Source organism: Manduca sexta, chromosome 26 (genome assembly GCF_014839805.1).
Source record: "Manduca sexta isolate Smith_Timp_Sample1 chromosome 26, JHU_Msex_v1.0, whole genome shotgun sequence".
In the NCBI taxonomy this organism is placed as follows: Eukaryota; Metazoa; Arthropoda; class Insecta; order Lepidoptera; family Sphingidae; genus Manduca; species Manduca sexta.
This window is the reverse complement of record NC_051140.1, coordinates 2,355,835-2,381,710: the sequence shown is the minus strand read 5'-3', so window position 1 is coordinate 2,381,710 and position 25,876 is coordinate 2,355,835. Positions and strand designations below refer to the sequence as shown.

The 25,876-nt window shown below is 34.1% G+C and overlaps 3 protein-coding genes across 4 annotated transcripts in view; 1 reads left to right on the top strand and 2 right to left on the bottom strand.

Annotated features, from left to right (window-relative positions):
• The window catches only part of LOC115454022 (single-minded homolog 1), a 47,037-nt gene extending 34,855 nt beyond the window's left edge, over positions 1 to 12,182 (bottom strand). Inside the window, exon 1 of one of the 2 annotated variants that reach the window (XM_037443541.1) lies at positions 11,738 to 12,182. Coding sequence is in view for 1 of the 2 variants with exons in the window: in XM_037443540.1 (XP_037299437.1) it covers positions 2,270 to 2,282 (13 nt within the window). In the remaining variant the exon portion in view is untranslated. Of the gene's footprint in view, positions 1 to 2,269; positions 2,763 to 11,737 lie in introns of those variants that run through there. The other variant, XM_037443540.1, reaches the window with a different exon arrangement.
• A 5,102-nt stretch (positions 12,183 to 17,284) lies between these two features.
• On the bottom strand, positions 17,285 to 19,032 carry LOC115454483 (DNA-directed RNA polymerases I, II, and III subunit RPABC3). The gene is made up of 2 exons (XM_030183212.2): positions 18,624 to 19,032; positions 17,285 to 17,818 (listed from the first exon to the last, which is right to left on the bottom strand). Exons 1-2 carry the CDS (start codon positions 18,914 to 18,916, stop codon positions 17,659 to 17,661), a joined length of 453 nt encoding a protein of 150 aa, XP_030039072.1. The 5' UTR covers positions 18,917 to 19,032; the 3' UTR covers positions 17,285 to 17,658.
• Positions 19,033 to 20,433: 1,401 nt separating this feature from the next.
• Positions 20,434 to 25,349, top strand: LOC115455128 (H/ACA ribonucleoprotein complex subunit 4). Its single transcript, XM_037443364.1, has 2 exons — positions 20,434 to 22,100; positions 22,941 to 25,349. Exons 1-2 carry the CDS (start codon positions 20,692 to 20,694, stop codon positions 23,083 to 23,085), a joined length of 1,554 nt encoding a protein of 517 aa, XP_037299261.1. The 5' UTR covers positions 20,434 to 20,691; the 3' UTR covers positions 23,086 to 25,349.
• The last annotated feature ends 527 nt before the right edge of the window (positions 25,350 to 25,876 follow it).

Sequence of the window (25,876 nt, the reverse complement as noted above, 5' to 3'; positions counted from 1 at the left end):
GTAAGTAGATCTTTTGTTTAAATAAGAAAAAAACATTTATTTTTAGTGGTGTTTGAAGTTGGTTTTATTTTTTGTTATAAAACTTTTATTCACTATTTTTATTCACCAAATTGTTTTTGTGACACATAAGTTTTCATGAGGTAAAAGTGGTCGAAAATTGATTGTTTTAAATCGATGAACAATGAATTGACAAATTATGTTGTGAGTTCAGAATATAATGCAATTTAGCGTCAGCAAATGTATTAATATAAAATTTATTACAAAGTTAATAAGACCTTGACCTATTTAATATTTATTTTTCATGTAACGACGTGAAAAAATAATTTCTAGATATAAGAATATGACTGATACGTAATTTAATCCGCGTCAAACAACTCTAGCCGAAGTTTGGACTTATTGTTAGAGTAAAAACAAAATCAGCTGCTTTGGGTAGTCAATAATATTTTCTAGTGACGTATTATCGAGAACAATGAATGTATATTTCTTAGTATGATAAAATTTGGACTATCTCCTTAATTTGTTAAAGTATTTGCATTAGCTCTACTTAAACGAAACTTTGTTATAATGTTTGGGCATTTGGATGTCCGGATGTTTATTCGAAGTAAAAGCAGGAACAGTTGAACGGTTTTGACAACTAAAATTACACTGATGTGATAATTCGCCCCTATGGGAAAGACACATTTTTTTAAATAGAAGACTTTGGCGTCGTCTTGAAACGCTATAAGTCGTAATAGTGTTTTAGAAATATTTTTTGTATCGAGAAGGCCTTTTCACGCCACGAGGAACACCTAGTACAATATAAAATAGGTTTACGGTTAAAATCTTGAAGGGTAGACGCAGTCGTAGGTAGTGTACTGGCGGTTAGCACATTTTGTTTTCTACCTAGATATGGGGGAGCCTTTGTCCATATTAGGCTTCAGTAAATTTTTTAATTTAATTTTTGAATTGAAAAATTAATTAAAAATTTTTTGTCCTCGAGGCCAAGAAATCGGCTAAGCTGCCCAGTATTCCACAACGTTGCCACTTGACCAATAAATTTAATTGTATTTGTAACATTTATTTCTGATATTTGAACACCATTTTCACCTTCTGAACTATTTCTCTAACATTGGAAAGACAAGCGCTTGTTGATATAACGTCCTAAAAAGACAAGGCCCTTGGTATATTTCTGTGCTGACGTTAGTTGGTAAATTATGGTATTTTAAAAGGGTAACGCGTAATACAGTAAGTATAGAAATTGTGGTATAGATCTCCAGGAGGATATATACCCCAATTATTATCTAATATATTTAGAAACACATAACGACAAAATTAACGCCATATAAGTATAGAACGCTGCGCTTTCGCATCGGTCCGTCAAAGAAAGTAAATTTGGTTAATCTCGAATCCAGATTCAGGATCGCAAACATTTTATCAAGCTCGTATTATTTTGTTTTATGTGTAGATTAAGCTGAGTACTTCTATTTTTAAAATCATAGTTACTAGTGTGTTAAACGTACGTATTTTTTACTTTGATTATAAGTACCATAGTATTTTTTTAAAACGAAAGTCATCTCTCTGTAATTAAAAGTATTGATGGAAGATAGATGTCCCTAGCGAATAATACATATATATTAGTTACAATATTATTAAATACCCCCTTGATCTCTAAAAAGAATAATTATTTATAGAAAATCTATTTAAATATTTTTAAGTTCAATTATTTAATAAAAAGAGAAAAAAGTAGGTAGTTAATCAAAAGTTTATAATTGAATAACATGCAACCATATTTTGATTTGAATTGCTAAATTTCGAATAAAACTATATCACATGTGGTCAAATTATGACGTTTTATTTCTAACAGCTAATATCCTCATACCAAAAAGGAGATGGGGCAATTGTACTCTATCGCAGGGGTCTACTCCTTTTATAGAGGTGTTATATATTTTTGCCTATTTCCATGTATGTAATAAGGGTTTTTTTCATTGACCGATTTGATGTTCAAGGACGGGTCTATCAATAATTATTAAATTAAGTATTTTTGATAATATTATTCGTCTTGTAATCATAGATTCATTTCGAAAAACGGGGATCTGTATCATAATTACCTTATTCGTATTTAAAAGTAAGTAGTTGATAATTTGTAGTGTCTTTCGTAAGAATCTATCAATAATATTATTTCACCATATTATCAGTTTTGCAACTAATAATTTGTCGTAATGTTGCCCCACAACAGATAATTTTCACGTTATCGACTGTTTAATTAATTTTTCATGAATTTATAACTCACCTGACATCTTCATTTTTGAAATAAATATCCTTCTAAGGTTGCAAAACACCAATCACACAAAATAAATGTTCACAGTTGGAATAAAACACATTTTGTTCTTTACTTAACTTAATTACAAAAAAAAGGTAAAACCACTAAATTACTTTGAATAAAATAGGAACTGAAAAATTATAACGGGTTAATAAAGTTTCTGCATTTTATAAAAGTCGCAAAAAATATTTTACTCATCGGTATTTTAAAGTCGCCGAAATAAGGAATTAAAAAATAGCGTGTCTCCTCTTGACAAATACGGTGACATGAAAAAGCGCGCGAACGCAAGTGTCAAGATGGCGGAACAAGGGTTTTTGTAATGAGAGCGCAATATTTCCAAGTTGCGACTTCCTCGTCGTCAATGTCAAAGTTGAGCGAAGTCAGCGGTGTGGCGGCCTTCCGTGCGACATGGCGGCGAGCGCGGCACACGTCGCCGCTGCCCTCAATAACTTGTGTCTTCATGTGTTTTGTTGTAATTCATTGTGTTGTGTAATTTTCAAGAATGTAGGAAATATATTACCTTTGTTAGTACAGATAATTGTTGTCCTATCTAGTTGGGAAATTCCGGTGCCATAACATTTACTTAGCATAACATTTGCTCAAGAACTTATGGATCAAATTTAGAGTACCCACTACTCGCTAACAAAGAACAGATAAATTAAGGAGTAATGTCTAATAAAGAAAAATATGTTTTAACAAAATTTAAAAATCGCTTAAAAGCTATTACGCTTCCCGCATATTGTGTAACAATTTTCAAATGCAAATTAATTTGTGAAAACTGCTGATATAAACAAAGTCAAAGATAATCCATAGTTAATTTTTACATACTTAGGCAATGTAGCTAACAATGTATAATTGGATTACGTAATCATTCGACCTTAGCAATTTCGTTTGACTTAGTTTTTTCTGTTCACACAAATGAGTCATATATTATGACGAAATATTCTTATTGATTCTTACACGTGAAAGATAGTTTCCTTAGCTAAATGAACTAATTGAGACTACCAATAAAAACGTTTACACGAGGCGATAAAGAAAACTTTGCTTTCTCTTGATTTTAGAAAACAATATGATTCCTCAGTAAATAGTATACCTACTCATTTATATTGTATCTAATTACTAATATGACATTTAGTAAATTAAATTTACTCTGTGACGTTTTATTTTCTTCATCTAGTAGTAGTATTACTTATGCCCTATGGACCATTGGTGCCGAGTTTGATTCGCAGTTAGGCGACATTGTGTGAGTTTTTAACACTTTCCAGCATTGAAATTTTCAGTATGTTTTGTTGTCAAGCGGGGAGTCGATTATAAACTCCAAAATATTTTGCAACAAACGTAAAAAGGTGTGTTGCGCCGACTACACATTGGAGTAATAGCACATATAAGGAGAGTTGCACTTGGGAACGTGATAAGAGTATATAATTTATAGTTATATCTAGTGTGATTTAAGGAACCTTTAAATAAGGCGCAGTTTTACATTTATGTGTACTCTTAGTTTCAAGAGTCCTTCATTCACCTTATCCAAACAACTGGATAAAGTTAATAATTATTTCCAAATTATAATCTGACAACGATTCGCGATTATAATAAAATAATAGTTTACTTACGCGATGGCCATTAAACCGCCATAAGGTGAGCCAAGGCGGGTGCGAACAAAAGAACGGCGCAAGATGGCGTCGCCGCTGCGTGACCACGAATAATTAGGCTTTGTCTCACACGCGCCGATGGCCGAATTGTGACACTACAACCTTTTTATTGAGATGTCAGATGAGTTTAGTTTCTAATATCTATTAATGGAATGAGTACTTACGTCGAAAGGGCAATGAAACAATTTGTGTGGCCTTTGCTTATTGATGGAGTCAGTAATAAATTATCAGCTATATTTCAAACAGAAATCTTATTTACTACTATTCAGTTTCTGGGGTTATAACAAGAATTTAGTATGAACTAGTTTTTGTTACAAATTCCACCCGCGTGTATAAGTTTTTCCGGGATAAAAGTCCCGCTTTATATTTTCCCAAGATAAAATGTAGCCTATAGCACTTAGGAGTAATGAAGTTTCCTATTCGAAAATAAAATCAGTCTAGTAGTTCCTGAGATTAGCATGTGTAAACAAGCAAACAAAGCTTTATATATTAATATAGATTTGGCAGTGTCTATAATTACAGTACACATATAATTAGGTAGGTAGGTACTCTAAAATTGCTCGAAAAATGTAGAGTTTCTTTTTCTATGAACCACATATCAAATAAACTCTTTGTATTGGCAACAATTATGACGATTACTATGAATGAAAATAAACTGACAGTGACTCTACCATGGTGAGTTTACGTTTTAGATCTTAGCTTATGAAACTTCGTTTTATGTTTAAGGTGATTAAAACGTATTAAGATTTATAATTTGTATGATAATTTTCTTATTCTAAAGGTAATAACTTTTCATTACCAATTATTTTTAATTGATTATGTAAGGTAAAACATAGCACTACGATATTTTCTATTCATACGAGTAGGCAAATGGCCTATTTGGGAGTGGAACGGATTGCTGACACGAATGTCCGCGGGTTCAAAACCAATGGGCACACTCTTCTGACATTTTTAAAGTTTAGGTGTATTCTTTGACAAATATCGCTTGCTTTAACGATGAAGGAAAATATCCTGAGGAAACCTGCATACCTGAGAAGTTCTTTATAGGAATTTTGAGAGTATGAGAAGTCTGCTAATCCGCACTAGGTCAGTCTGGTGGACTAAGGCCTAATCCCTCGCAGTTGTTGAGGAAGCATGGGCCAAGCAATGGAGCAGTAAATAATACAGGGCTGATACTATTATATAATTTGAATAAGCAAAAGTATCATAGTCTCATTTCGCCAGCTGTGGTAAACGCTTTAGGATAGCTTGAAACTTTTGAGGTAAGATTGAGCAAATTATAGAGACACCTCGTAGCTAGTTTCAAGAGCCTATTTTTACTCCTTAATCTTCCATGTTTTCAATTATAGATGTCAGTGGTGTCCATGATTAACCACGTTGCGAAATAACCATGTTTGCTGCAAACATTTTGAATACACGTCGGAGAGGCTTGCGTTGCACCTATGTACCTACTATGTAGGCCAATACAAGCAACATCCTCTCATAAATCAACACATGCAATTCAAATTCAACGACAATACTAAATGGTGAGGCGGAACAAAAAGCCGCTATTATATTATTGTCTATGGTACGTGACGTGGAAAGCGAGCGTCGTATTACGCGACGTGCCGATCATTTAGCCCCCGCCCGCCTTTGCCGTGCTCTATGGTACATTTATTTTGGCGGATTGAGATTTTTTGTATGTTTATAGGTTAATGTGCTCTATAAAGTTAATGGGGTTGTTATAAATTTATTTATATTATTATTCAATGTTTAAAGATTTTGTGTTACAATGATACTCTTTACTAGTTTTGGAGAGAGTTGGAAATGAATACTTCTGGATATTATCGGTCACCGTCATCAATAAATAACTACATCACGGGGGGAACCTTTGTTTTCTTTGAGATTCGAACTCCGACAGACAATTATAGAACTCCTGAAATGTAATTGATGCTTAATACAGAAACATCTTCATAACTACCACTCTTTTTATAGATTCTATTGCTATATAGCATACTGAAATTAGGCATCCTATTGTATGCTGTGATAACCTTAGTATGGTTGTGTAAATAACTTGATTTATATTTGTATAATGTTTTTGTAAACGTTTGAATGTGACAATTGTTAGTAATCCGAATAAATAAAAAAAAAATACGATTTAGAAAATTATTTATCACGCGAGTCTACCACTAATAAAAGGAGGTTGTTAATTATTTAATTTACAAGAAATATAGCTTACACTACTGTTATCAATATACCAAGTATGTGGAAACGTGTGATGACATACTCGCTGTTCCACGCAGATAACACGACACCTTTTGTTATAAAACTCATGTTAAATTGATTGTAAAATACGCATTAAATAGCTATTCCGAAAATGGGATGTTCGTATGCTTACCAAGACACTTCTGTCAGTGGAAGCCCGTAGCCGTTCCTAATGCGCCGAAGAGGGCTACCGCGGAGTTTTAGTTGGTATGCCGTTGGTATGCCGAATATATAGACGCCCATATCGCATATGGCATTAATAGATTGAAGTCGATAGTTCCGTGAGGTCGGACAGAGTTCCGCCTTTAAAGTAATTTAAAAAGACTATATCGACTCCTCACTACCATACTCTATTCTACATATCTACCGTATTTTTAATTGCCCTTAAAATAGGGCATTTCTATAATAAATATTTAACTAAAACATAAATAAAACAAAATATTTGTCTAACCATTTACCAACTCTAACTCTATCTTTTACCTTATTTATATTTTGTATACCGTGCAAACGGCAAAACATGTTGCATATATATATAATATGTGACTATGTTTTTAGCAAAATGATTTTATTTTTTGATATGATATGTAATATTTTAACATTTTTTTTTTAAATAAAATTGATGTACAACTGAAGTAATAAAACCACCTTTTTTAATTTCTTTATATTCTCACAGTGGGCTAATCTCTCAAAACATTCGAGAAACATTGTCGATACAGAAGCCCCTACGTTTGAAAAGCAGATTAGATAAAGATTAGTAGATGTTTATTATAAAAACACGTCCTCGCTGTGTGTTCAGAGCACGCGCGCGCTCGAGTGTGCGCGGATTTGTTGCCAAAATACCGGGAGCTACCCGAAATGGATGGATACAGTCTCATTAGTCTAATCTATGAGAAATATCGCTGAAAATCGTGTACGTAAGTTCGATTCCTGGCAATACAATCGTCTTAAAATTTAATACTGGTTTTACCAACAGGTTTTTAGGTTGTAATTAGACTTATACAAAACCTTGGTTCATGATATTTTACTTAAGTACCGACATGTAGTTTTATTGTTTATTTAAAATCAAGTTTTTCCTTAATTTGCGTCTGACGTCTCACACTGGTATTCGAATTATGAACCATCGACTCTACACAATCGATATTTCATGAATTTTGAACGTTTTAGTCGGTTGTGCAGAGTATGCAGTATGTTTTCGACATCAACAAATGGAACTTTAGTGACAGTGTACAAACGAGCCCCATCATCGACCCTCAGACGCTGGAGTGGCGAGCGTCCAACACTTGAGCCCTCGAGCCGACTTTAAAAAAACGAACATCAATTAAATCGACAAACAAGTAAAATGCAACGCAAACACTCCCCTACACTCCGTGGCAGAGATACGGCACGTCACGCCGGCGCCTCCTGATTGGCTGATGATGACGACATACACCCCCGGGGCGACCAATCACAGCGCTCCGCTGCCACCCCCCGCCAATGGCAGCCAAGCCCCCACAGGCCGTATCGATGGGGAATATACGTTCCAATGGGGTTTAAAATTGATAGACAGCTGGGATTCAAAGGATATTTTAAAGTGGGGAATAAATAACCAACCTATTGCTACCTACGGTGGCAGTTGACGTCCCACACATCGGAAAGACTCTATTATTATTGTATCCGACCACGGCTAGGTTTGCTAAACGTATAATAACCTATTTTACATTGTATGGCATAGCGTAAGTGAGATTATGCCGCTATATGGATTTTCTTCTGAGAATCTTTCTTCGTATAAGTGTGCGGTTGTAATTATGCTACCTTTAACATACGTCCATGGAAGAGACAAAAAAGTCACAAACTTGATCTTGATCCTTGTAGCTTTAGATATTTACCTACGTTTCTATATTTAGGTATACAGCAATTGTATTCAAATAATTATTAGCAATCATTTTCGGGCATTTACTTGGTTATTATTTATTTATTTATAAAGATACACTAAACAGATTACTGACAATAATTATCTAAATTACATTACAGTGGATCTAATGGCTAGTCAGAATCCAAATAGAAGTGTATACAATTTATTCAAATTAGGTGACACGTACATGTTATTCAGTTACAAAATAATAATAAATATAAAATATGTTGGCTAATGTAGATAAATAACGGGATTTTTTTCATTACAAATGCATTGGAACACAAATGGAAGGAAAAAATTTAATGCTTGCTAAAGTGAATAATTTGCCAAGAATGTATTCAATACGTCTTTTTCTTTTCCAGAGTTACAATATTTTAACAATACTTTATTAACACAAAGCCTGATTCAGATACTCTTGATAACTAGTCGGAAAATCAAGCGTCACAGACATAAGTTTCAAAAATGAGGAATACTTATATAACTATTTATATCACAACTTGATTTTAAGTTTTAACATTTTGTTCTATACGCCTAAAGCGTCTCTACATTGACTTATAGTTCCTCGTAATCCTGGTTTCATGCAATATGTACACACATTTACAATAACGGTCGCAATTCAAACAAAGAACAAAAGCTATATATCAATGGAGCGGGAACAAAGCGCCCATGTTTAATTTTCGCCTTCGACATTCGAAACTGTTTTGACGTTACAGCCGAACGCAGCCGACGGCTACTCGTTCCATATTTGAATTTATTGTTTTTAAAAATGACCGTTCATTTCTGTTGCAAATTTAGCAGCCAGTTATGTTCTTGTTGCATAAAGAATAAAAACAAACGAAAATGAAAGTTGCGAGCATTTTACATTAAAAAAAAACCAAGTTTGGCAACGTTAGACATATTTTTTTTAATTCAAGCATAACTTTATCTACTTTCAACTTTCCTGCTTTTGTTTTAGGAGACGATCTTTTTATTTATACTAGTGATCGTCCATTATATTTGTAACAGACATTATTCATACATTTTATTTTTCGGCACTCCTCTATATGAAGTTTATGCATGCGAATTCTCACATTCTTCCGTGCGCGCACTTTGTTTAAAAAGAGGTGTATGTACAACGTTTTCTCTTCATGTATTATATAAATTGGTATTTACTGCCAATACATACTTAATCTTCCGTAGTATTATAATAATTATATCCGATTTATATTAAAAGAAAACGTTTATTCTGTTCCCATTGATACCCTGTCCACCTGTGAAAACTACATGAAAATTGGTTCAGTAGTTTCGGCGACATGCGCTAACTATTTTATTCTATCAGGGGAGACTGGGGATGGATGACTAAGAATCACAATTTCAGAGACCCTTACCTGCCTCCGAACCTTTCGGGAGTAAAATTGTTTTATCGAAAAGCTACAAGCAATTATATACCTCTTAATTTTATTTGTAATTTAGCTCATGTACTGGTTACTTCCTTTTAATTAATTGAAAGTAAAAGTTTGGTTATTGATGTTTTTATTTATTGCAGTTTGTTTATTTTTAATCGCAGTTTTGAGGTAGTACCATATGTTTAAAAATAATGTTAGATGCTGGTAAACCAACTATATATTGGGGCTACTTGACTACGTACTACGTAGTAATGTAAATATTTTTCACAAAATGGAGTGAATTCTTTAGAATATTTTATTAAAAATGTTGTTTCAGAACTGTGCGGAAATACAACGGAATAGCTAATCGAATAGTCTTTTGCCGTTGGTAGTATATTTCCATTCGCACGGATAAAGACTATGGTACAAAAAGTGTAAAATTTGAAGTTTATCAAGTTTATTTTAATTAAATTTCGTTTATATTAAGTTCACAGGTAATTGTAAATATATGAGGTTGTTTTTATTTTAATTTTATGCCTATTATTAGTACTACTAACTACGTAGATCAAATTTCCTCGAGGGAGTAGTCTACAAACCAATATTTTATAAAATGGCCTTAGTACACTATATTATAAGTAAGAGCGAAGTTTATGGCATTCCTTTCCAAAACTTACTAGTATATTTATCGAACCTTTAGGTTTTTATATCATTATAAATATAATAAAAATATAAGTGTTTGAGCTGAAATTTGGTCAACTATCCCCGGTCTCCTCTACTCTTTTTAGTCGCCCCTTTTTTTTACTTTTCTTTCAATGTACAGACACACTGGACTGTGCTACTTTATAACTTTATATGTATTATATAGATAAGTGTTTATTTCATTTTCTTCTATTAATTTTACAGTAATATAGTACGGTGTAACATGTACGTAGATATAATACATATAGTCTCATTGGTTTAGGAATAACTGTGATACGACAGGTTTGCGGTTCCAATTCCTGGTTGGGAAATAATAATTTATGAAAGTTTCCAATTGCAAAAATTACTCAGCTGCCTAGGTTTGGAATTTAAGTCTGACATAGCGATGTGCTCGAATATAGTATCTACATGCAATGGCGGCCTTAGTGGGCGCGAGGCCCCAGGCGAAATCAAAAGTACAACGCGTTGCTCCGGACGGCGCAAGAAAATTCGCCGGTTTCACAGTTTGCTTGGTAAGATCGTAAAAAAGTCCTCTAAAGCACCGCGCGCGAGGCCCCTGTAGGCGCGAGGCCCTGGGCGGTTGCCCGGTTCGCCTCTCCCTAAAGCCGCCCCTGCCTCGTCATCTCAGCCACAGGAAGTCCACTGCTGAACATAGGCCTCCGCCAAGGATCTCCACGTCGACCTGTTGGAAGCGGCCTGCATCCAGCGACTTCCTGCGACCTTAGCCAGGTCGTCCGTCCACCTTGTAGGCGGGCGTCCGCCCCTGCCTACATACAATATATTCTCTGACCGAATTAGCCCGATAAACTGTGGATGTGATTAATAGTTGCACTCCTACCTTGTCCTTTATACCTTACTTTACAATAAGTTACGCAGCGTGAAGGTTGTACTCTCCAGGGCATATTACGTCTCTCGGCTAAATAAATTGCATTTTTTTTTTCGTTTAATGTTTGTTTTTACCGTCTAGAATTTGCCCCAGTACTCTATTCTGTGCATACAATTGAATCTTTTTCATGTAGTTTAACTGACCCTTAATTTTTACATACTAATCTACTTGTGAAAACTTGTAAACAGCCTTCTTATTCTTATATTTTATTAATATTTTACATGCTAGCTGTAAGTTTTCCGAATAAAATAAAATAAGTACACAAATAAAATAAAATATTAGCCTTTAAATCCGCCGATATACATTTGTATATGAAGTGCATATAAAAAAAATACAAATATAGCGCCGCCACAGTGCAAAGGCAGTTATCAACTAATATCAAAAACAGACGTGAGTAAGACTGGCCGTCGGTCAAATAATGTTCTAGTCTGCACCTCTTAAGAACAACAAAATATATTATATATATCTAAAAAGTTAGATATATCTAAATCTTCGCATTTCTAACATAAGTATAGATTGGTCAATCTATATTATCTGATAGGAAAAGAAATTATATACATTATGGAGGATAAAAATAAAAATATTGTTGCATCACCGTCTACGAAGGAGAACCGCATTTTAAGCTCTAAAGCTCCGTAAGAAACTTACAACTAAATATATTAATAGAGCACTTATGTAAAAAAAATTGGGAAAATAAAAACAAACCTTATGAGAGTCCAATGAGAAAACTCCGTCTCGTACAAATGTCAACATTACTTATCATTTTATTATAAATCACAATGTAAAGTTCAAAATTCAACACAACACTGGCATTATACAAAAAGCTGATCATAGATCACATATTGTTATTTTTAAAACACTTTTCAAATCACAGATCTACCACTGATTTTAATCCGTAACACTATTTTACAAAACTGCTACAGAATTGAACAGGCACGGTTTTCGAATGTCCAACTTAATTGAAAATCATTATTATTATTTGGATTTTAAATTTAGAATAGTGTACAAGATGATTCTAGTTTGAATATCGAACGCTATCAACGTCATTCATAGACAAGTGATTGAGTAGTGAGGTGCGCTACCGCGACGCTCGCCGTGTTGACTGACAGCCGGCGGGCGGCGGCTCCCTCTCGTCCAGAGGGAGCTCCAGAGGGACGGAGTGGAGGAGGGGATAATCCCGACTGCGGCGCGCGATAATGTGCCAACGACACGTACCGTGATTCTAGTTTAGCCACTTCGTGCTCGCTTTTATGATAGATTAATACTTTTTGGTAGACATTTTGTTAACGCTTTTGATTTTATGGCACTTTCGTCTTATGTTTGATGTCGTAAAAGGGTGGAGATGACGCCAAAGTTTGTTGTATCATGATTAAAAGATATTCATGACGACATTATCGTAACACATTATGACCGTTAAAAGCTATAGCTTACGGACTCAGGTGTAATGAATATATAATTATAATATAGGTAATAAAGGATGTAAGTAGTTTATTTTATGATAATTCAATTGTGTTTAGCTCATAACAATAATATATTCGAAAGTATATATAAATGGTTTAGAAGTTTTAATGCCGTTTAATATTACAAAGGCAAATTTCTAATCTCTACATCGTGCATCCTCTACATGGCTTTTAATTTGTGATTCAAACGAATTTTATTTTGACGATATAAAATATGACAGATGAAAGCCCGGTTCTTAACGAGGCCCACCATCCATTGTTAAGGTATATACTGTTTGTGTTGTAATGCAGAAACATACCACGACATTTTGTTAGTTCTTTGATTATTAAATTTCATAATGTGTAGTGATATGTTGCAATTTGATAAAGGGTTTTCTTTATATTTTTTCATGTATCGATGTACGAAGGTTTTAAAATTAGATTCGTCTTCAACGGTTCCGCTATCCGGTTCCTTATAACGCATTCTGTTAATATAAAAATAAAATTGATTATCTAGGTTTAGGTCGAAGGAGAAGAAAGTTTTATATCTCTTTACTCAAGATTTTTACTTAACTATGTAGAGTTCAAAGTGAAAAGATGGTAACGTTATATTACATTTCCATTTTATCTGTGCGAAGTAAGTTGAGTTGTCATCACCCTCAACCGCTTACTAGATGCACATGTCTAGAAATTTTATAAATATTCAAAACTATATTCAGAATATTAAAAACTCTACAAAATTCAGTCAGGTCTAACTTCATTGTCACCACCAGGGTGCTATTTTGTGTTTCTGGAAGCGTTAATCAGCTCGCAATCAACGAACTAAAACATGATAGCTCTCAGTACTTTATTACTATAAGTTTATAACTTGGAAATATTCGAAGATCAATGCGTTTGAGTGCCTAGTGACGCTCCGTTATCAAATAATAGGCTTTTTAAAAAATCATGGAATGATGACTATAGTGTGTAACGGCTAACTTTTGTAGCGGGAAAGGCTTTTCATGTGGGCGAAGCTTCAAGGAACACCTAGTTATGCGGTTATAATCTAGTTACTTATAATATGGTTCAAGTACTAGTTTGAAAACAGAGAAGAGTAATTACATTAATTATGTGATCCTAACACGTACTTTCCCCTAATTTTCCATCAATTTGATCAGTTCCGAAAACCAACATTTTATGTACTTAATTTATTTTATTTACAGTTTATTTACGTTATATAGCCGTATTTTTTAAATTCCAATCTCTATAACCTCAGGTCGTAACTCGGAACAAAATAACCGTTTCTGAACAACTGGCCGTAAACAAACAGAAAACGAGGCGCGCTCACAACCGGCTTAAAAAAACTCGTTAGCATTTGACGTTTGCCTCTTCCCGCCTCCGAGCACCGCGCGCTGTGATTGGCGGGACGTTGCCCAATGAGAATAAAGTTGATATTATAATGGACGGGCGTTCTTTTTTCGAATAATTTATAATTGATGTTAAACCGGCGACTTTATTGTGTGAATCTTGAAAATGTGCTTCGATAATTCTATCGTGTTTTAAAGTACATAAAGTTACTGTTTAAAAACGCGAAAAGTTTTAAAATACGTACATAAATAAGTAAACATGAATGCATTAAATTATGAACACAATTCTTTATTTAATATGTTAACAATTAATAATATTATGCACCTATCTACCTACACAAATAAAGACACGATTATATTTTTAAAATAAAATATTAATAAAAATTACTACTTATCTACTCGTGGCCCAATGTGTCCATAGTACCTATATTACATAGTAGGTACCTACTAAGTACTACATAATTCCTTACACTCAAAATTATAATAAATAATGATTATAATGGACGCATAAAAAATATATACTAATCGTAAAGATATTACAGCCACAGATTTTGCAGAACATGTGTAAGTTAACGACGAGCACCAAAATATATAGAAAAGTTCCAAGTTATTAGTAAAGGTGCCAAATATTCAGTTTTTTGCCATTGTCTAGATGTGGTTAAGTACATGTTACCACTGTTAGACAATACAATGCAAATACAGGTATTGTATTTCTGAGAAATAATCGCCTTATTAATCTAGTGGCAGATTTTGGATCACTGAGAGGTTCAGGGTTCAACTAACTTTCTTTTCACAATAACGAACAAAATACATGAATACTACATTACTATAATATTATCTGTATAGAAATTTCACAAAATATTATTTATTTTAATAACAATTCATTCGCACATTCGAGGTAAATTAATGATGCTCTACTGTCATCTCAGGGCCCCATTTAGAGTAAAGCAATTACTATAGCGATTTTTTTAAAACGCCATGAAAGTATTAGGTATAAATAATAAAACACCTATGTCAGTTTCTGGTTATTTAATACATATGTACCTACTTAAGTACATAATATGTATTTAAAAATACGATGATCAGTAGCACAACTCCGGTATCCACAACGAAATAAAATATTTATTTTGTTACAGTTTTATGAGTGATTCTACACGTTCGCATGTTAATTATTTTAAATATAATTACTAAGAATTATTAGCGGTCATCATTGTTTAGTCTCCTTTGAGCAACGTATATTATTTTATAATTCCTTATGTTTTCTTGAAATTTAACTCATATTGGATAAATAAATACTCTTATATGAATGAATTATTAATAGAACCATTTCTCAGCGATGGCTCTTCAATTCCAAAATAAGTATCGAGTTAGTCTCTGTAGTGGGGGCGGACCCCGCCCGGGGGCAGATTAGTTCAATTTGGCGCGAAATGGCGGCGAGCCCGCTAACGACGTGTTTCAATTACCGCGCCGCCGGCAGCCGCTGTCCTCTCCACTCTCCACCACTCCCGCTACCTCGGTACAACTCTTCGAGAACTCACGGATTTGTAACTTAAAAAATAGTGTTTATAATTTGTCGGATACACTGATACAGAGTGGTCAAACATGCTATTTCTGAAACAATTTAATTCATTGTCATATTATTGTAGTTTATATCGTCAACTATGAAAGTTAATTATATATTATGTACATGTTTCCTAATTTATTAAACAGTTAATTAATCAAGAGGACATCTGCTATTAGATTACATGATGAAATAACTGAAAGCGCGTAATGCTTGAGGTAGGTATCCACCTACAACGATTTAGTGTAATAATTTTACCAAAAAAGAAGTTAATTTTTAAAGCATCTGACGTCCGGCGAAAGTGACCACCAAGTAATTATGACCATTTTTATCGTTACTTACGATATCAAGATATAAAGAAAATTGGAAAATTACTAATGCTCCACTTAGGTACTTACCCCTACATAGGTACCGTGTCTATACTTATAAACTTTGGGGTGTAGTTTCAATGCCAATTTGGTTAAGCATAATTTACATGCTCAAATTTGCTAACCCATAAATAATCAGAAAGTAAAATCTACTACTTTAGTAAAAACTATACTACTTAGTTTCTCTAAATTATATTAGTTAAGTAATGGAGCAAAATTTTTAACGACTGAACTTCTTTTATTGATCAAGATCCTTATTCACAGCAAATCAACTGGAAACCCGTCAATTATTCCGGCAAATGTAAAACAATTAGTGTGCGCGAACGGTCGCGTAACGAGACGTCGTGGGGCGCCGCCGCTGCGCTCTCGTTACCGCCACGTGGCTGCCTGCGTGGAGTCACGCCGCCACGCGTCCTGCCAGCTCTATACCCAGCAGCCACGACTCCTTGTTTATACTTTAAACTGACATTTACCTAGTTTATATTAACGCTAATATCTCATGATTGTAATAGGTTAATACAATGAATTGTAACTCTACGCTGTGTTGTCAATGTGTAATTCAGAATATGTATTTACTTGTTTTGGAAGATTTCGCGCTTATTCAATCCGAATAGACGAGTGTCCTGCTAGTATATAATAGCCCTAGTTATTATTATACCTACTTCATTCTGAACTGCTACATTTCGATATATGGATTCAAATAAGTAAAATCTGAAGATGAACTCAGAATTTTACCCGATCACGCGTTCCAAACAGTAAGAGTTTTCATCAACCATTTTTACTAATAATTACACCGACCAAAAAGCAATTTTAATTGACCTGGCTATAGGACTAGGTAGATATTGCGCCCTCTCCTAAAATAATCACGTATTACACTCTGTATTTTATTACTGAATACCCCGGAGGTCTACAGCTCAAACAGAGTAATCCATACGTTGTTTTCCACGCCATATCCCCTACAACCGAAAAGGCGAACAATGATCACAGCGGTGTTCGTGGGAGTTGTTCCGTTGAATACAATATGTCGACGGGCGTGGCGTGGCTATTATAGAGATCCACGGGACTTCGCCTGCTCTGGAAATTGGGGACACCGATACCACGTTCCCGCGGGACCATAGTGATTTAATATTTTTTTATCAAACGCAAATATAATAATGTTTAATTATGATTTTTGATAATATATCACATTATACATTTGATATATTACCTAATATTATTATGTACCATGGGAGTGCGGGAGCGAGATGTATTTATTACATACGATTTGAATATTTAATAATTAAAATACAGTTATAAGCAAAATATATTTTTTTACCACAAGCTTGCAATGGAACAATAAGTACACTGGTGTTTCAATATTGCCAACTTATTGCCATCTAGTGGGCAATAGCAAAAATAGCATGACAACGTATTTCTTCTCGCTATTAGATGGCGATAATATAAATATCTATTTCTGTATCAAACACAAAGCTATAAATGTTTTTTATCTTTGGAGTTGTTAATTTTATATACTTGGATTTATCGATAATAAAACAAAATTTCTATAGAAAATACTTATGTTATTTTATTTCTAAGACTTAACTAAATATCGCCGTCTTCGGGAACATATACTTAATGATAATATAATATTGCATTGCGTTTTGCAGTTTAATATGTACGAATTTTTTGTTGATTTTATATTTGCATTAGGTACTATCAACATAATGTGATATTTACATTTTCAGTAAGTACAACAAATATTGGAGTAACATTTTTAAAAACAAGATATAGAAACAAATTTACTGATTCATGCTAAAAGCAAAACTCTGGCAATATTAACATTCTTCCGAAATTTATATATATCATAAATTGTTTGTTCCTCTCATAACAATAATTTTCACTTCCCATTAAACTTAATTTACAGAAATTGGAGTTAGAAAGCAAGTTTCTTCATGAGCAGGTACATATGCTGATCAACTTCAAAGCCATGCAAGTTGTTGGCGTCTCCCTGAAGCCGCATCAACAGCCCACCAAACGACACGTAGGCCGCGAGACGCGACGCTGGCTCCATTGCTGCCTCATCACCTTCTATCCTGCAATCATTTAATTAACTGTATTATGGCCAGGAAGTTTTTTTGGCAAGAGTAATAATTTGGATTACAATGATGGAATAAAATTATAATTCGCAAAGTATAGCTAACTACTTATCATGTATAACAAACTGTTAACATTTCTTGTTTAAATAGTCTAGTCCTTAGTACTAACAATAAAAAAAGTCTCTATGTTCAAAAGGAAACATACATCACACTATTATCCCAGAAACAGTAGGCAGCGCTGGTATTACAGGACCCCACTGCTCAACAAGTGTGTCCCACTAGATGATGTGATAGGGAATGAGGCTATCGCCATATCAAAGACAAATTTTATAATCAGGACTGATACTAAGCAGACTCCAAATACCACTTTGTCTAGACCGGGATTTGAACCCACGCCTCAGAGCACTGTCATACCACACAGATAATTTCAATTCTGGTGGCAAACATTTGAATAATTATTATTGCTGTAATTAATAAGTTATTTTAATTTACATTTAGGTATTTGAACTATGTCAGCATTTAAAGGAGTCTGTCTATATAACCAGATCATACTATGAATTTATCAAGCATAGAGTGAAATAACATGGATTACTATGCCCACTAGAATGTATGAACAGCATAGGTCCCTGTTTCCTGCAATGTTGTGTGTGGACCATATATTGTTTTTTCTAATTCTGGCACAGCAGTGTGACTACACTGCACTTCATGATAAGCATAATGCTGTCCAGATAAAGTATCATGCCGGCTTACTAAGATGTTTCTTCACTCTAATAATGAATTGTTGTGTTATGGTAAAACTAACCTATAAACTTTGCCGGACATAACGTATTCGAAGCTATCGGCGCGGTTTCCTTCCGTCTCTAAAGGGTTCCATTCTCCACCATCAGGGTAGCCGTTTTCCCTCAAAGTTGTGGCTAACACTAATCTAAATTTATCACCCAACTCCATAGGATAGATCCAGGAATTTATATCTAAAATCAAGTCCATCTTGAAAGACTCTGATTCACAATGCAACCTGCTAACACGATCAAACTTTTTTCCTTCCGGATCCATATCTTTCACGTTAAAAATGTCCTCAAATAAAACTCCTGCCATGGTTAAAGGTTTCTGTCGATTATACTATATCACGGTAAATGAATTGTAAAATAAATAAAGCGTGCTTGAATTCCACTTAGCATTCGATTTCCAGGCTTTGTTATGACAGTTCTTTTAATAATGTTGGCATATAGGTGTGAAATGAGTTTGGATATTTTCTATTTTGTATTTGATACTAAATAAAAATATCTATAACCATTAGCATGACGTCTTTGTGAAGGTTGTTTAACAAATGTCTCGGTGTGACGGGATTTGAGTATTCTCGGTTCTAAACTTTTTAGAATAAAAAGAATATAAATACCTAAAAAAATTCAATATTTTATATGAAGTATCCGATTATTTAGGCTGTTTAGCATTAGCTTGTTGTTCATTGTTTTGTACACATATCCGATATCCAATTTATGATGTTGGTCACTATGAACAGTGTTGTCAGATTCAAACATTCGCCCAAAATTAGGTGGGATTTAGACGTCGCAGGCATTAGATGGAGGGGGTATATTGGGTTCAGAGCTAATGCCGGCGCCATACACAGACAAATATTTAAACAAAGACTTTGACACGCATTTGAACACAGTTAAAGACACTAACCAAATTTCAATTTTTATGGCTTTTACTTTTAGGTTTCCGTATAATCGTTTGTCCTTCAAGCAACTCTATAACTTTGAACGCTTTGATATGTGGTCGAAAAACCGACATTGAATAGGAAATACGCAAACATTCAAACAAACTTTGCACAAATACGCAAATACCCGTGCCACATATGATTTCGTGCCACATATCGAAAATTCTTTAAGGTTGAGGAGGCTAGTAATGGTAAAAATGTCTTAGTTTTGAAGATTTCACATGTGCCAATATTTATTCCAAATACCGATTTTCACAGATTTTTAAAAAGAAGACAAATTATGTCTCTATCCCTGAAAGGATATGCAGCAGCGTTCAATTTATACATTCTCTAGGTATATGCCACATATTGTGCATTCGCGGATCTATTTCATGAAAACAAAAACAATACGACTCCGAATGTTCCTATGCCGCCTCTTGCCTGCGGTCTACAAATGAAATTTTACATATCCCTAACAAATACGAATTATTAATAGATTTAGAGCTCTTTTGTACAATAATTCCAAGACGTAAAAAAACAATGAACGCTACATTCTTCCTCTAAATTCGGCTCTATGTAAGTAATATCTCAACTCAGTTTATATTTTGAGTTTTATTATGTAAATGTGTTGCATGATGTGACAGGGGGGGGGGGGGACCCTATTACCATGTCGGGAACAGATTTTAGATTCCAGGATCTCCGGAATTGAGTAGAAAAACCAAATTCAATTCACTCTTCCCGAACAATATTGAAATTATAAAATTCTATGGGATTTCGCATACAATCTAAAATTCAAACGTTGGGAAAATGTTGTATGCCTTTTTTTGTAAGAATAACTTATTTTATTGATATATATTATATATATAGATTATAGTCCAATAATTATTTCTCGCGGATTATTACTTCAGTTATCAATTTGACAATATCACAAAGTGGACAACTAGCAACACTGGTGCGACGTCTGGCTGGTCGAAGACGAAAACCAACGCAAAATATTGGAAGCTAACCTTAAAAAAAGCGTCATACCGCGCACGTGCTTGGAATAGCTCCTTGTGCGAATTATAACACGTTTCATTTACAAATAGTGCCCCGATCAGGGTATTGTATCTTTAAGTAGACTACCCTGCACTATAACAGTGTTTATAATATAAATTTGTGTAGATAATTACCAAAAATGACGGAAGCACTGCAACCGGGTGCCGAAGTGTTTTCAGAAAAGAAAAAGAAGAAAAACAAGGATGGAGTCACATTGGGCACATTTCAGAAGATGAACGATTTTAAAATTGAGCCCTCAGAAAGTGTCGGCAAGTTAGATACGGCTTATTGGCCATTATTGTTGAAAAATTTCGACCGCCTCAATGTGCGAACTAATCACTACACGCCTCTGCCCTTCGGCCACTCGCCTCTAAAGCGCCCCATCGGTGAATACGTCAAGTCTGGCTTTATAAACGTCGACAAACCAAGTAACCCGAGCTCGCACGAAGTAGTTTCTTGGATTAAACGCATATTGAAAGTAGAGAAAACTGGTCACTCGGGCACATTGGATCCCAAGGTAACAGGTTGTTTGATTGTTTGCATAGACCGCGCAACCAGACTGGTCAAGTCGCAACAAAATGCAGGTAAAGAGTATGTGGCAGTCTTCAATTTACATTCTCCCGTGGAAAACATTAAAAAAGTCACTCAAGGCCTGGAGAAATTACGAGGAGCTCTGTTCCAGCGCCCTCCTTTAATATCTGCCGTGAAACGGCAGCTCCGTGTAAGGACAGTCTATGACAGCAAACTGCTTGATTTTGATCAGGAACGTAACATTGGTGTATTTTGGGTGAGTTGTGAGGCTGGCTCATACATCCGTACCATGTGTGTGCATCTGGGATTGTTGCTTGGTGTTGGTGGCCAGATGATAGAGCTCAGAAGAGTCCGTTCTGGTATCCAAGGTGAGAAGGAAGGCATGGTCACTATGCATGATATCTTAGATGCACAGTGGACATTTGAAAATCACAAAGATGAAACATATTTACGCAGAGTAATCAGACCTTTAGAAGGTTTACTTATTGCTCACAAGAGAATATTCATCAAAGATAGTGCAGTAAATGCAGTGTGTTACGGAGCCAAGGTCCTCTTACCTGGCATATTACGATATGAGGATGGCATTGAAATAGACCAAGAAATTGTGATAGTCACAACAAAAGGAGAAGCCGTAGCTCTAGCTATTGCTCTAATGACAACATCAACAATGGCGTCATGTGATCATGGTGTTGCAGCTAAACTGAAGAGAGTCATCATGGAGCGAGACACTTATCCTAGGAAGTGGGGTCTTGGACCGAAAGCAGCACAGAAGAAGATGCTCATATCCCAAGGAAAGCTGGATAAATTTGGTAAACCAAATGAGAACACTCCGTCTGAGTGGCTCAGTGGATACAAGGACTACAAAGTAAAGGTGGAACCTGAGAATGGTGACGCGGCCGCGGAGGAAGGCAGCAGGAAGAGGACGGCAAGCACAGCAAATGCTGATGATGCCAACAATTCTGTAGAAGTTAAAGCAGAAAAGAAAAAGAAGAAGAAGAAGCGCGACAGTGAAGCACCGTAAGTTGTTTTGATATTGTTTTGTTATTGATGCTGTGATATGACGTTGCATATTATAGTCAAAATTTATTAGCAAAATGGCTCAAATCTTATTTGTATTGTGGGCGGTATATGTTTTTTATAGTAATATAGGCTTAGTAAAGTTTTATGAAAAGTTAAATAAATTCTTAAACAAACTTTGTAAAATGTTTTGTACCATAATATCTATAAGATTATTTCAAAATGTTAATAACTGTAGTACCTATTTGTTTTTAATAAAAATAAATTTGATTTTATTGTTTTAAAGTATCTTTTGGTCAAAATTGATTTGAATTTTTGTTTATTAATATAATTTAGATTGTAGTTTGATACAGATCTGTACAAGACTGACAGTAGAGATAAAACATTGTTAATCTACATGGTATCAAAAACCATAACCTACAAGAAATCATGTTTTGTTAACTCGTTACTACTAGTAATAAATATGTGAGTTTCATTGACTCTAATATAACACTATTAGTAGGGTCTTAAGATGACTGCCCTCCTTATCAACATTGTTGATAAATATTTATTTACATAAACAATAAAGTCTTAAGTTCAAATAAATAGCCATTGTGATACTAAGTCCTTTGTTGCATTCAAATTATACCATTTTGACCTTTATAGAAATAACAAAGATCATCAACATCTTTTTTCGAAATCTTAACTTGTATAAAAAAACATAGATGAAAGTGCTAATTTTAAATATTTTTTAACTTAGTTGCGCTACAAAATGTTGCTTAAGTCAATTAGCCTTTCAAACGAAGATTTTTATTTTTTTGCCTATTTTAAAGTATTAAACATTTTGTATTAACTTTACAGAACAGAAAGTGAATCACCCATGGACACAGCGGACGGCGAAGGTTCGCAAGCTACGACTGAAGCTGAAGGTAATGATTCCTCAGTCCGTAAAGAAAAGAAGAAAAAGAAGAAGAAGGACAAACATCAAGAGAGAGAAGAGGAGTAGTTTTGACAAAATGTTTCAAACTTTGTACTATAATAGTTAAGGACTCAATAAGATGTTAAGTGTGGAAATTAATTGAGAGGATGTGGTTATTAAAAGTGAAGCTGAGATCGATGTTTATTATTAGCACGCTACAAATTAATTATATTTTGGAGCAGTGTAAGCCAACTTAAATAATAATTTTTAACTTTGGTTTCAAAGATATTCATAAGATTATAACTGAGCTCTGGAAGTGAGTGGTTTTTTACGAATATGAGGATACTAATCAAATGTTTTGATGGAATAAGTGATGATCAGAATGAAAGTTGAAAAATTTGGGTTTGCGGCTAGGCCTGAATTAATTATGAAGGTTATCTATGGGTTCCTAAAAATACCTCATTATTTGTTGATTGCAAGGTTCCCTCTATGTTTATGTGACCTTATTTTATATTTTCTGTGCTGCTGTACTCTGAGGACTATATTTTCCCATTGCTATGATAAACTGGATGAAATTTCAAGACAGCAATAAACTTGTTAAAGATTATGGTATTTTCCTTTTACAATTTGCTTTTTCTTTCACTAGAAAATTAGTAAGCTAGTTTTTTATTCACTCTTATGCAGGCATAGTCAGAATTTTGGTAAATTGTACAAAACATCTAATCACTAATGTGTAGAAATTTGTGCAGAATAATTTACCAACTGACTATAAATGCTGTCATGTTTTGCTGCAATTTCTATTGTGTTAATGTTGATTCAATTGCGTACAGTCGGCCACAAGAAAAGTGGAATAAATTCAAAAGTTAAAATCATCTTTACGTTTTTTTATTGAAACATTTTTCTTACCTAATCTAGTATAACTGTGAAGATTTGGACTTATAGTACTATTTTGGTAACTGAACCATTCATCTCTGGAATATTTTTGGCGGTTTATAGGCTAATTGACTTGAGCGAATTTTTTTTTTAAATTTTTGACTTGTTTAAAAAAACATTGAAAACAAAGCTGATTTTAAATGTTGCTCAAGTCAATTAGTCTTCAACCGTCATTTTATATCTTTATACGTATTTATTATCAACCATGATTGTGTTATTCAGGCGAAGTTGCATGAAATTTATATTGTTAATTAAATATTTTAATAGCCACAATGTTTCACATATACGGGTGTTAACATTCATGCGTTATCAGTGGTGGTTTTCATAAATAAGTTGAGATATTCGGCACTCTTCGGTTATGTTGACGAAGGTATAGTCATTAATTTTTTTTTAGCCATAACAGTTTAAATGCAAGTTGTAGGACAAGTAAAGTTTGATATAGTTTCCGTGTCAAACATGTAAGCACACGAGATTTTAAAAGTTGCGCGTCAAACGCGACTTAGCGCCGTTTTCAATTCACGATCTTGAATCGCTTTTTTCGATCTATAGCGAAAATGGACCAATAAGAACAGAGATTTATTGACATGTTAAAACTGACTTATTTTGATTGGTTCATTCTTGGAATTGGATTGAAGGTTGAGATTGCGATTATTTGTGTCCAAATAGTCTGCCATAGGCAATTTAGTGAAAAAAATTGTATCCCTAGTGACCTGTGTATAATATTTACGCAGTGCGTATATCTTATTTTTATGAAAATAAAATGTTTTATACTGTTAGAAAGGCTTTCGACTGTCGCTGATAATGATCAGTTAACTGTAACATAGGTGTAAATTCAATAGGACAGGTTAGTTTTTTTTATAAGTAATTGTCGTTATTCTTAGTGAATTTTCAAATACTTAGTTTAAAATAACCTTTTTTTGTCAGAGCATTAAATGTTAAGTTGCGTGAATCAATATAGGACATGATAAGGCTGCTATAAAGTGAAAATTTATTGATAAGTACCAAAAACTTATCGCTGATTTTATTAACCGTTTCCAATCGCTGTTTTTCGTACGATCACTAAAATGGACCAATCACAAATAAAGGGTTTTTGAAAATACTTATAAAATACTTATTTTGATTGGTTTATTTTCGGGATTTAATCGAAGAATAAGATTGGGATCGTCTGCGAAATCGGCCGTTAACCGACAAAGTTGGGCCGGCAGAGTGTGTTGTCGTTTCGAGTGGTAATGATCATATTATTTGTTATGATCGCTGGTATAAACAATTATCTGATTTCTCACCACTAGTTAACAGGTAGTCGTGTTAGGAATAGAAATCATTATACCAAGATAGTATAAAATGGCTAGCTTAAATATATTTGTTAAGGATAATGATTTTATTTGCGAATGTTGTTAAGCATTAAATTTATACTTATATTTTGTGGTTTTATTGAAAATAAGGTAATTCTGAAATGCGCCGTCGATAACATTCAGCTACCTGTTAAATTTATCATAAAGGTATGTACCTTTGTTATGTCGTAAGTAGGTAGACTGCATAATTAACTATTTTACAAATCATTTCTGGACATTAATAATACAGATCTAAGGGGATGAAGAAGGGGGGAGGGTCAGTCGGCCTGGACGCCAGATTTTAATTAAGGAAGGCACCACATGTTCTGGCCAAAATCTAGAATGTATATACTTATGTTATTGCCAACAAAAATACCTAAATAAAAAATATGAAACGGGCGCCGGCAAGTATGAAAGGGAAGATCATTGGCTTGGGACACGAATGGCTAAAGTTGGTTGGTAATAATTTTGATAATTATTTTTTTTGCATATGCTGTATACTTGTCATTCAACCTATTTTGCTGTTATATACCGCCTACGCCGATCTACTAATTTTTAATTGCTATCGATAACAAGAAATGAATCGAATACCTACATGAATTTTGTGATAAACT